The sequence below is a fragment of the Schistocerca cancellata genome, chromosome 1 (genome assembly GCF_023864275.1).
Source record: "Schistocerca cancellata isolate TAMUIC-IGC-003103 chromosome 1, iqSchCanc2.1, whole genome shotgun sequence".
Classification (NCBI taxonomy): Eukaryota; Metazoa; Arthropoda; class Insecta; order Orthoptera; family Acrididae; genus Schistocerca; species Schistocerca cancellata.
The window spans coordinates 409,884,280-409,897,931 of record NC_064626.1 but is presented as its reverse complement, the minus strand read 5'-3'; the positions used below and the strand labels follow the sequence as shown (position 1 = coordinate 409,897,931).

The 13,652-nt window shown below is 39.3% G+C and overlaps 1 protein-coding gene across 2 annotated transcripts in view; it reads left to right on the top strand.

The window, feature by feature from the left end:
• Positions 1–5,580: 5,580 nt before the first annotated feature.
• Positions 5,581–13,652, top strand: part of LOC126175724 (kelch-like protein 18) — a 164,460-nt gene continuing 156,388 nt past the window's right edge. Inside the window, exon 1 of one of the 2 annotated variants that reach the window (XM_049922662.1) lies at positions 5,581–5,791. In XM_049922662.1, coding sequence (XP_049778619.1) covers positions 5,669–5,791 — 123 coding nt within the window. In that variant the 5' untranslated portion in view covers positions 5,581–5,668. Of the gene's footprint in view, positions 5,792–5,884; positions 6,023–13,652 lie in introns of those variants that run through there. The other variant, XM_049922671.1, reaches the window with a different exon arrangement.

Here is a 13,652-nt window from a genome sequence, read left to right as displayed (position 1 = left end):
TCGAGACGAATCCAGTGGTGTGTAACAGTAAGGTCTTTGAAGGTCAACGAAGGTCACAAAGGTGGCATGAACGTCCATTTACAGAAAGTGTTCGTAGTGATGACCATTGGTATCTATGTAGTGCTGCAATCTTGTTATCATAGATTGAGTGGTATCCTTCATCATTTCGGCACTCATCAAAGCACATGCTCTGACAGTTCTCTCTCGTATAGCGTGCAAGTAGTAAATATTCATATCTTTGATGCGACCCCACCTAGCAAGAAAAAATCAACGTCATATTATGGCCCCTGTTGTCCCATGCAACTTTTGTTGAACAAAGTTTTCAGCTACTATCATTCTTTCGGAGCTATTCTCGATGGCAATAGTTAGCGACTCACCTTGTATATTCAAATGTCATACATTGGCAAATGTAATCAGCTTCCTCATTCACTGCCTCATGCTAGTGCTTTTACTGTATATCTCTTTAATCTAAATTGAAAGTTCACAGTAGCAATATGTCACATTAACTGTGACTCTTGCATGTCTTCAGAGTCATGCGTTTGCGATTTTCCAAATACATTGGATGGTTGATCAAAGAAACAACAAACAGAATTACTAAGCTGTTCATAAAAATGGTTTGAGTTTAAAGTAAATCTAACTACAGCAAAACGGAAATATTTTTCTGTATGCTGCACTATTTTAGACACTGCTACAGATGGGTGAAGCAGACCACCTCTATACACCTTCATAGTAAAGGCCACTGGGTTTGTCACAGGAGTCTTGCAGTAAGTGTGATCATTTGAGTACATGTAAGGAATGGTAATAATTTGTTTACACTCAGCACAACTTAACACTTTCATAATCTTTCGACACTACATGCCCTGATATATAATAAATAATATTCTCCTGGTATTCACTGAGTAGTTTAATAAAGTAACCAGTATCTCCACTATCATCAGTGGATTTCCGCTTTGCTTCTTATGGCATATGAATTCATGAACTCTGAGAGAGTTCATTTTCTCACTGTCCTCTACATTACTCTTGTTACTCGCAGCAACATTGTTCTTGAGCAACATTGTTCTCAGAGCAAACAGGAACTGTAATGTGATGGGATTATTGTTCCAACCAAACCTAGATCTGATGCAACAAAAAGGAGTTCTAGACAATCCTGTGAGAGTTTGTATGTTAAAAATACTTTACAGTTTCAGTATCCCAAAACAGAAACTCCTGGGAGAGGCTTCTTACACAATGTATGCACATTAAAAGTCCCAGCACATAAGTTTTTCGTGGATGTACTAATGCACACACATCATCAATTCTTAATATTTGAAGGATGTTTTCTGTGCGACAAATAAATTCAGTAAAATAATTTACATTTTCGGTTCTCAGTGCAGTGGTTGTTTAAAGCCCTTAGCATGAATATTCCTAGAGTTGTACATATCAAACAGTTAATCAATAACTCTGACGAATTCTACAGTGGCAGAGGTATCCTGAAAATCTGGTTGCTGGGAACGCCCTAGGAATTCAATGATGTCAGCAACACTGGAGCTCATTTCCTGGGCTGCTGAAGAGGTATTCATTTTCTCATTATAGAAATTCACATGTGAACCAGAGAGTGAATTGGCAAATTTTAAAGATTCATGTTCTTGCAGATAATGTAACGTCAATATTAAGTCACACTTCACATCTCCACAGTTAACTATTTTTTCTTCAGATAAAGTATTATAAACTAATTTCAGCATATGGCATGGACCAAAAATTTCCTGAACATTACTGTCATTGGTAGGATGCTTGAAGTAAGGAGAAAAATTTTCCAGATTCAATGAGCACCCAAGATTTTTCAGTGACTGAATGTTGACAGCAACACCATCACATGTCACTGACCTCACAAGAAGACCTACAGAAAACAGTTTCAGTGTACAAAATCTCACAATTTCAGTAATTAGATGTGATGACAGTTTTATTCACAAAGAAATATGCAACTGGACATTTAAACTTTTCAGTATATAACATTATCTGAAAAACTAAAGCATCTATATTCACAATGTTGCCCAAACCAACAAAGCCTGTATACACTTTCTTGTCGTTGTTCCATACAAGCTGCTTCCTAATTGACGTACAATCAAAAATAAGTACATACTCTTTAAGATATTGTTTGCCACAGGTATTACGTTTTAGACTGCAAAACTAAAATTAAAAAAAAACTCTTAAAGTTTCGCCTTTCTATTCTGTAGAAGAATATCTGTCACTGTAATGCATAAAAGATGGTGGTTAGGAATTACTAACTCACATCTGTATACTTTTTCTTATTTTTGTACAAAAGATACAAACTTAGAAATTTTCAGAATGTGACTAAATGTGCAAATTAATTTGCGATGTTAATGCAAAATCACTTGTTCCTCATAATTACGATCTATCGTGAAAAATGATCCATGGAACGTGTAACTTACTAACTAACATCGACTGAGAAAGCTAATTTTCAGGGAAATAACGGTCAGTGGCCAATTTTGATCAGAAAACATACATATAAAAGATTTGGTCTTATCACCTCTAAGTAAGTGAGAATTCATCTCCCACACAAATTTTTACTAAATGGTGAGCAAAACTTGTCCTTTTCTTTCAGTTTCAGGATTTATAATTGACAGGTTTGTGGCGAAGGTGGGTGATCGGCATATATGATAAAGTTTCTTGCATCCAGTCAGGTGCGGAAGTACTTTACAGCAGCATACATGGCTAATAACTTGCGATCATATGTACTCCATCTTTGCTGCGCTGCCGTCATTTTACGTGTAAAGAACGCAAAAGGCTGCCATGTGTCGCCGACAAATTGTTGAAGTGCTGCTCCGACTGTTGTTTAACTGATATCTACAGCCAATGCCATGGGCACGTCTGTGGTAGGGTGTGCCAGGTGCGCAGCATTGGCAAGAGTCTTCTTGGGTGCCTCTAATATATAGCTCACTGTTGGTGTCCAATTGCAATAATGCTTTGCGCTTCGCCTTGGGATCGAACAGTGCAGTCGTGAGTGGTTCCTTCACTTCAGCAGCATGTGGTAGTTGGCACCAGTAAAAACTGAGCACGGCAAGAAATCTGAACAACTGGTTTGCTGTAGCCAGTAATGGCATGTTTGCTAAAGCCTCGACTTTATCTGGTAATGGGCAAGAGCCTTCTGATGAAATATGATGTCCCAAGAAAGTCATCTCTGGTTTACCAAACACACACTATTACTCCTTTAGGACGATACCATAAATAGCGAGATGTTGTTGGTTGGTTGTAATCTTTCAAGTGTGACACTGGGTAATGATGTGGTATAGTCCTAGTGTTCAAAGCGTGGTTGTCCGCGCATGACCACCATGCATCGTTCTTTTTGGGGACCGGGTGCAGTGAACTTGACCTTGCACTGCTGGATGAACAATTATCCCTTCTACCAGCATAGTGTCATACTCAGCCTTCACTCTGGCATATCTGTCTGGGACCAATCGCCTGGACTTACACAAAATGGCATTCGTGCTGCGGGCCCCTGGAGGCCTGGTCGATATCAGGAACTGGTCAAGTAGCTTGGCGAACTCACCTGCCATCGATGGACGACTTGACACCACCGTTGTCCACGCGACGTCGATATCCGATCGCTGACAACCTGGTGACTGCATTCTGTGGCCAGGCATTGGCAATGTCAGGCAGCAGGTGGTAGTGAGCTAGAAGATCCGCCTCGATGATCGGTTCCACACGTCGATGACGACGAAAATTTTCATGTTGTTGCACGACACAGTCCCAGGTGTAACTGTACATACTGTGTGCCGTATGTTCAAATATCGGAATCGTTGGCCGCTGTCAGCGTGAAGGTGGTGATCAGGCGATACATATGTGCCTTGTCGTGTGGCAGAAAATTAAATCTCAGTCTGTATCTATAAAAAATCTGCGTCCCAACTTTTTGTCGGTGAGATACAGGAGGGTAGAGGGACAGAGAGGCGCGTCGACTTCTGCTTAGTGTTTAACATTTCCGTGTTTACATGGCGCATTAGACATATGGGCTTGATCCCGGAATCTCTGATGGTACCAGTAATTTAGCCAGCTGGAATATGTAATGCAGTTCTCGACCGACAGTGGGTCTGCTCTTCCATAGCATGAAAATGAAGCAAGATTATACAGCACATGTTTGTGCCCACTGACAATGTTCTGAAGGTCACTGAGAGATTCACCCACATCCACATGGACATAGTGAGACCCTTGCCACCATTAGAAGCACAGCGATACCTGTTAACACTTATCGACAGATTCACGCTTTGGCCTGAAGAAATCATGGTGGTCAGTACCTCTGCTAAGACACTGGCAGCATCATTTATGGCACAATGGGCCACGCCATTTGGTTGTCCTCTACATATAACACAGATGGAGGCCGCCAGTTTGAAACTGAACTTTTCACGCAGATAGGAAAATTACGTGGCGCAACACACCATCTGACCACAAACTACCACCCAGCTTGCAATGGGATAATGGAGCACTGGCGCCACTCCTTGAAAGCAGCACTCATGTGCCACGATATGAATTGTAACATGGCCTTACTCCTCCCATGTGATGCGTCGCCAGCCGAGCTCTTGTATGGAGAGACACTTCGTCTACCAGAGGAAATTATGCAGTCAAGAGCGGCTTTGGGAGACCTTTCACCTCAACCACAATTAATAACTCGACTCAGAGAATACATCGCTCAAATGTGACCTCAACCAGCGTCACTACATGGTCCACGTCCTTCATTAGTGCATAAAGAATTAACAAACAGCACTCATGTCATGCTTCGACGAGATGGAGTTAAAGCACCTCTCACACTGTCTTATACCGGACCTCATAGTGTCCTCACCTGCATGGATAAAACAATGGACATTCTGCTAAGAGCAAACGCAGCACCGTCTCCATCTATTGTGTCAAGCCCGCGTTTGTGTTTGATGACTCGTTTGAAGCAACCCCGCCTTCTTCGACCAACCAATCGTATTCCCCGCCTTCTTCGATCTAACCGCCGTCTGATGAACCGCCGGTGCCTGAGCTGCCGCGCCAAACGCGGTCGGGCCTGCACGTGCATTTTCCGTCACGATTTCTCAACGGCGTCAGGGCTTATGGAAACAGACGACGCTAAGCTTCTCCGCGAGGAGCTGTGTGGAGACAGCGGAGATTGCGAGTCCCGCAGCGCAATTGCCGAGTTACGTCAACGAAGTTCGCAATCTCGCCACTTGGGGCGCTTATGTGCACGCTTATTCCATGCCTCAGAACAGACGCTATTGAACTCTTTAGTTTTTAATATAATTATTCCGTAGTTATCTATCACAGCGAAAAGTTTACTTTTCCGATAAATGCTCCTGTTTTCAACGTACATGACTTTCCTTTACGTAGTTGAGAGTGGAGAGTCTTTTTAAATACGGAAGAAAGAATAATGCTCACATTTGACGCGAGCTGTACGCCCACATATAACATGCAATTTAGTGACCGTCTTACAGCTCTATAAAATTAGCTTCATGGTTACAAAATTGTTCCCATGATTTGGTTGAAAGCACTATATAGTTATATAACGAATAATCGATATCATGAGCTCGATCCCTCAATCTATCGATTCCGGTTCGTAAATTCGAATCGTAGCAGCAATGTTGTAAATGTAAATTAAATTGTGTATTTTGTTTGAAAAGTGAGGATATTGATATTAGTGATGCAGCCCGAAACTGAAAACGAAGAATGTGTTATATTTCAGCAATTGGACCTATTTTCTCAAGGGTTTCCTGTTATGGAAGAAATTCGGCGGCAGGGTAAATTATGCGACGTGACGTTAAAGGTAGCGTAATTGTTTTGATGAGTAAACGGATGACAACTAGTGGGAAAAATTGCTGCCGAAAAGCCATGGAAGTAGATAGATCCTAATAGTTATATTCTACAAATACAGGCGCACTTCACCCTTGCTGCTTTCGCATAAAAGGATCCACATTGTTTGATGACTTCAATGGTTAAGGGGAAAATATGTCAACAAATCAGTCTTTAATGAACCATTACAACTGACTTTACATATGTAAGCATCAGTACACTGTTTTTATGCCATGCATTTCCCAATTTCTATACTTGATTTTTTTCTGTTGAGGGAAAGACAGGAAAATCATAACTTTTCTTGCAGTGAGATTTTCATAATTGTAGCCTCTGCACGCACACTGCATAAAAACCTGGTAACTGATGGCGTGGTTATTTGTCACCCTTTCTGTTCTCAATTTCCTGTGTTCTGAAACCTGTCAAAATTTAGCACAGATTTTCATGACAACTGCTTTAATATTCATGAAACCTCAGAAGCTGCTGATTCGTGTGGTTTCTATTATTTTACCTTGTATTCATATTAATAGAAAATAATGTGTTTTATATTAAGCTAATAATAATCTGACACCACCACTACCACTCATCGTATACAAATCAACAAATTTTCACTGCAGGTGAAAAGTGTAAGCTTTATGCCTGCTTTATCAAATGTTTAAAATACCTACTATGGAATGATGTACATTTTTTTTCTTACTGTGTCGAATCCTAAATTGCATCTATTGACTAGAATTACGTGTCTTTCAGATATTCTTTTGTTTTTAAGTGCTGGTTTGCTGTGTCAGACTTTTAATGCTATTTGATAAATGACAAAAGAAGAACAGCCTTTAATAAGGAAAATGTCACAGAATTTCTTGACAGTTATCAATTAGCTTAGTGAGACAATATACAATCTGCATATTTTTGGGTTCTTTACTTGCTGCAGTGAATGGCACAGCTGAATGTGAACCAAGAAAACCAGAAAAAAATCAAACTGTTTTCAACTGTCATGAGACGTCTGCACCAGAAAAGCAAGCACAAGTGAAGGAAGCTTCACACTTGAAGATGTCTGCCTTAAAAAACTGGGATAATAAAAAAGGTAGAAATCATCAACGTTTACTAGGACACAGGGAAAGAAACTGAGTTGAACAGGAAACTTTCAAATGTTGGAGCAAAGTGGGCAAGTTTACAGAAAGTGCAATCTGAGAGAACTTATGTGAATTAAGTGTGAGGCTGGAAGAAAAGTTATATTTGATGAATCTTCTGGCTGATGTTATTTTAGATGATGAGTCTGATTGTGAGAAGAAATGTTATGGTACATTTTTTTTGCTGTAATATAATGTTTGCTATACTGACAGGTGTGACATTAGGGTGGAATTCCAGAGCCAACAAATCTGTTGGAACTTCTCTAGCCATATTCACAACTACAGCCTTAGGCCTATATATAAAATTTCATTCAGTTACAGAGGGGAAAATGTAAAATTAAACCAGAACATAGATCATTACTTCTAAGACAGTATTCTTTGGCTTTTGGTGTACATGCTAAATTGATTAAAGAAATTCTGTTTACATTGTTTTGAATTTTACATCACTAATTTTTCTACATGTATCCACACACATATTGTATGGGCATATTATACCAATTTTATATGGTTGCTGACTTTTTTTAGTAGTGGATATTCTTTTGAAAAACTCCGCACACTAAGGGTATGCCTCAACAGAAGCATGTGCCAACTGTAACATGTTTCATAGGAATAAATTATTATAGTCTGAAATTTTTTAAAATCTGCCCCCGGATATCAGCTGAGTGACAATGTTTTCTAGCAGAGAGATCCCATGGTGACTCGTGTTACATTTTGAAATCTGTGTTTTATTATGTTGACTTTTTATGAATCTATAAACCCATATTTTCTTTTGTAAATCATCATCATCATATATTGTGCTATTGAGGCAAAGGTCTTAAGCAGAGAAGAGCATTAAAATTACAGAAAAAGAATGTAATTTATGTTGTGACTTATGTTACAAATTTGATAAAATCTATTCCTAATTTAAATTTTAGGTCAAAGGTGCCCTCAAACATTAGGAGTATGTATCTGGTTTTTATCACAGAAAATGCATATTAGGTTGGCATTCAAATGACACAGTTACAGATTTCTAAAAGTATTTATATCACTTTGAAATATTGTAATACATTGAGGGGGGGGGGGGGGGGGGGGGGGGGGGAAGCATGTGATCAATGTTACATGCATGAGTCATGTTAATTGCTACTTATTGTTGGAAAAACTTTTTTCCTGCAAGCAGAGAAAAGAAAATATGACATTATGTACCAAGTAAGAGGAACTTAAAATCAACATTTCACTTTTTAAACACAACAAAAAATTATAGGAATGACATCTGGAAAATAAACTGTAAATTCAGGTAAAAGTCAGAGAATTGAAAATACCCTCTTGCATTGACAACATTAGGTGAATTAATTTTCTGTATAATTTTGTCCTCTGTGTACAGTACTTCATCACATTTTGCAGGTCATTTCCAGTAGTAACCAGCAAGCTCCATTGCACTGATTAGGTAAGAATTTTCAAAAAGTGCATTTACATCCCCAGCATTGAATTTAGAGTCATATTGTACATTGTACCAGTCTCCAATTTTCACACTTTTTATAGTTTCTTGAGTATAATGATCTGCAGCAGAGAAATTCTTTGGAGACAGCAAATATGTACTCCTTCCTTGTAATGAAAGCATTGAGTGCTTTTTATATTTGCTACTGAATATGCTGAAGAAAATTTTTGAACCAGATTAAGTTTCACATTGATTCCTTGATTTTTTTTCATTTATTTACTGCATTCCACACTTGCCGTTCTGCAACTGCACGAATTCCATCTAGGACTCCGTTACCATGGAACATGGCAAATAACTTCCAGTAGATTTCCACGTTATGCAATGATTGAAACTGAGATACAGCAGCAGTAATATATTTGTTTTAAAATTGTGAGGAGGGTCTATCTGATCAGATTGTGAAACTACCTTCACATTTTCAGGTATAGCTGACAGTACTTTGCTAATGAATGCAATAGCAGTATCCTTGGAATGGGTTAAGTTGTCTGAAAGAAAACAGTTGGATGGTGAGAACATGAATGTTACATTGACACTGTGAAAATACTAACTTCTGTCCAATGTGCACTTTGCACCTCATCTTGATAAAACACAGGTGTAATTTTCAACAAAATGAATGTGTAGCAGTGCAGAGCCCTTGGAACCTTGGCTCAGAACCATTTCTTTTTATAATGCAGATTTAGCTGTCTTTGTATAACAATGAAGAGGAAACTGAGGAATTGTAGAAACTATGTATTTCACTTATCAGCTGTGGAGCCTTCTTCTTGGTTTTTAATAATTTTAGAACCATTTTCTTCTATCTTCCAAACATACCATAATAAATTCACAATTTCTTGCGCATCAATTTGTAGGCTTTGTTGAAACCTCTTACATTCTGACGTGTTACATTCATTCTGCCAACAAAAGCGCACTTCGTGGCTGACATATGATGGTTGATACAAATGTGATGCCATAAGCTGGAATGTTATCATGTGTCTTTGAAGGCTGCTGATGGCATGTATGAAATTTTAATGATATTTCACATACATACGTTATGAGATAGTTAGCTGCTTAATCGAACATGTGGTGGGCGTACTTGTGCTAGCTTAGATTGGAGCTTCAGGGTGTTCCTTTTTTAAAGACTCACATGTTTCCATGATGGACATGACTAACTGATGAATATGAACTGTCTTTTTCTCAATATTTTCTCTAATTACTATTGTGTCCTTCCTGCTCGATGACTGTTGGCTTAACATTGTGACGACAATAGGAACCAACTATCAAGTCTCTAGTTTCAGAACTAAGATCTCAGTTTTGTGGATTACTCCCATGACTGGGTCTTTTGGACTTTCCACTTGATGAATTTCCACATAAGTTACTGAACAATTTACAGACAACTACGACTTTACGTCGTGGTGAAGATGAAGATGGCAAGAATTGATTGGTTTGCACCATAGCTTTATCCAGAGAAGGTTGCTGATCTTGCATCTTATGTTGCCCATGTTTTCTAACTCTCTCCCAAGTTTGAGCTCTTCTTTCTTCAAATAACAGTCGTTGCTTATGTTGACTCAATAGTAGGAACTTTTCTTTCTGCTCCTTTTTCTAGCTTTGTCCAGATACTGCTTCTTAGTTTCTTAATATTTGCCTTCACTGTTTAACATTTCCCTCCTTCTGCTCTGTCTTTGCTGCTATTAAGGGCATCCTCTTCTTCTAACCTTAAAATAATACATCTGTGACTCAGATGATGTAACACATTTAACTTTCTGTTTTTACAATATTGGTTGAGATTGGGAAATCTTTAGTAGTGATATTAGTTACACATTCACACAAAGAAGTAAATTATTGAACAAGATAAAGTTAACTGTAACATCCCTCTTGATGTAAAAACTTAATTACATGAAAGTGTTTCATGCTACATGAAAGTTCATGATGTTGTATTATATTATTTATCCTAACCGTTAATTTACCAGATTCATTATTGTACTCTTTATGCAATACATTTGGGTATGTAACTTTAATATAAATACTGATATGCTAATTCTTACCTGCCAATTAATTGATGTGAATGAACAAAATCTCCAATAATTCACACTCTCATCACGTGAAAAACATATGGCCTTATAAAAATGGCTACAAGTTATGGAGGGAAAGCAGTAATGGGCCATAACCCATTGTTGCCATACAGTAAAAAGTCCAGCCTTTTCAAACAATGTATAAAAGTACCAAATTTTAAACTTTTAAAAATCCTAAGTGTGTACTACTTTACATGGAATATCCAAGCAATGTTTAGAGTTTCCTACTCATCCTAACTGAGAAATTGCTTTGTGGGAATGCTGTTCTCAGCAAATTTCGTTCGTAAAATCTTCTCAGGATCAGTCGCAGGGCAGCAGTGTATTCTGACAATGTTCCAATAAAATAATAATTTTGGTCACTCTCCTAGAGCTTCTGCTGAAGGACCTTTTCAGGAGTGTGGAATAGGTCCAGGAGTAATTAGGTATAGGCTACACATACTTCCTACCTGCTGCTTCTACCAGATTATTTCATGAGCACTGTGTGTTTAGTTTTTTTGTCTTTTTATTTATATGTTTTTATTCCCCCCCCCCCCCCCCCCCCCCCCAGTATTGTAAAATGCATTTTATTAAGCTAATAAGAAGAAACTGAATGATGAACATTACATTACATTACCTTGCAGGTCATCCTTTCTCTTGTTCTTGTCAGTGTTTTCTGTATGTTCCTTTCTTTGTCAGTTCTGCAGAGAACCTCCTCATTACTTATAATCTTATCAGTACATCTGATTTCCAACATTCTTCTGTAGCACCACATCTCAGACACTTCAATTCTTTTCCATTCTGGTTTTCCCATTGCCCACGATTCACTACTATATATTCTGTGCTCCAAAACTACAGCCTGAGAAATTTCTTCCTCAAATTAAGGGATATGTTTGATACCAGTAGACTTCTCTTGGCCAGGAAAGCCCCTTTTTCCAGTTGGCTAGTATGCTTCTTATGTCCTCCATAATGTGTTATTTTTCTTCCAAAGTAGAAGAAGTCATTTACTTCATCTACTTTGTGAACACCAGTTCTAATTTCTGTGGCTTCATGTTACTTGTGTCTTTTCCCAGTTTACTCTCAGTCCATATTCTGTACTCAGTTCGTTTAACACATCCAGTAGTTCTTCTTCACTTCCACTCTGGATAGCAATGTCTTCAGCAAATCTTGTCATTGATATCCTTTCACCTTGAATTTTAATCTCACTTTTGATCCTCTTTTTTATTTCCACTATTGCTTCTGCGAGGTATGTGTTAAACATAAGGGGTGAAAGACTACAACCCTATCTTATACCCTATGGAACAGTCATTAGTGGGCAACCTCAGGGGGAAACTGCTGTATGTCAATCATGCAAGTGGGACTCTGTTAGAGTGGACTGCTCATGGGTTCAAGATGGAACCTCAAAATTTTCTCTTCCACCTCCCAGCGGAATGAGGGCTGCTGGTAGGTACCAACACCCCATTGCTCAAGAGGCATTTTGTGATGAGGCCTCCAGATCCTGGACTTGTTCAGAGTAGTTCCATTTTTAGTAACAATGCATGCTGCAAGTCAGAACGCGTTTTTAAAGAAGAGAAGAAAGCTTTGTGAAAGTTTCCCCTTTCTACATTTAAAAGGGGTTAGAGGGTATAGCAAGACCATTAAAATATTAAAATTTGTTATCAGATACGCAGTGGGACACTATTCATAGAAACCTCTCTTTCTCAACAAGCAACAGACCTGCAGAAAGTGAAAAGCCTTGGAGAACATTAAAACTGAGCTCCACACCATCGTGAACTGCAACAAAAATGTCGTAATATATGGGAATCTGGTGGACATTTCCAAAGATGAGCTGAAAATTGAATGGACTCAAGGAGGTACTGTTGATGTGCAGAATATCATGAAAAGGGTAGAAGGTGATCTGATCAAATATAATCAGACAATGGAAAATCCAGGATGGAATGTAACAATATTATGAAAAGGAAAGTAGCGACTCACCATATAGCGGAGATGCTGAGTTGCAGATAGGCACAACAAAAAGACTGTCACACACTTTCACACAAATGCAACTCACACACACATGACTGCAGTCTCAAGAGTGTGGCTACAGTTGCCTGAGACTGCAGTCGTGTATGTGTGTGAGTTGCGTTTGCGTGTGTGTGTGTGTGTGTGTGTGTGTGTGTGTGTGTGTGTGTGTGTGCGTGTGCTATATGGTGAGTGGCAGTTTTCCTTTTCATAATATTGTTACTGATCAAATATAAGCCACTCATCCTCACTTTCAATAGCACAAAGCTCTCAGAAGTATGTCAGGGCAGGATTTCTTCATTTTAACGTTCAGTCTTATGTCCCCAACCCAATGTACTGTTTGAAACACCAGCACTTTGGACACACTAGTTTTGGATGTAAGGGGGAAGCCACTTGGGGTAAATGTGGTAAGGCCACCCACAAAGGAGTCGTTTGTTCTCCTCCTTCAAAGTGTGTAAATTTCTCTGGGGATCACCTCATTTGGAGTAGGGACTGAAGCATATATTTTGAAGAATGAGAGATAAAAGAGGTTAAACTTATGAAGTACATATTGTATGATGTGGCCAAAAAGATTTACAAGGCCATGCTGCCCACAATCCCCATGCCACGTTTGCTGCCTCCAAGGGGTAATTACTGTGTTTGTCAATAATGCCCATTACTCATCTGCACCCCCCCCCCCCCACCCCTTCGGCTACTGACATTCAAAATGTTGCAGTTGAAATTCATGTGTGTCAGAGGACCACTGTTTGCTCACTGTATTCACCTCCATCTCTCGCAGATCATGTAGAACAACTCCCCCAACCGTTTCTCCTGCTGGGAGACCTCAGTGCCTATCATGTATTGTGGGACTTGACCTCTTCTTGCCCTCAGGGTCGGGTTTTGTAGCCTGAACACAGCACTTCCACACATTTATGTGCTGCGGCTGGGTCATCCTCAGCCAACAAGCCCTCTTTCTGCTCTCCAGCCCTGGTGAACTCTGTTTAGTGGGAAGTCGCTGATGACCTTCATTCTGGTGACCTACATCCCACTCTGGATTCACCTACTGGATGGAACTCTCCCAGAAAGGACACAGCCACAATGGATGCTCAGCAGAGAAAGCTGGATGCTGTTCAGCCAGCTGACTGTGTTTGACAGCATGCAGCTTTCTCTGCTGAGCATCCATTGTGGCTGTGTCCTTTCTGGGAGAGTTCCATCCAGTTGTCAGAGTGGGATGTAGGT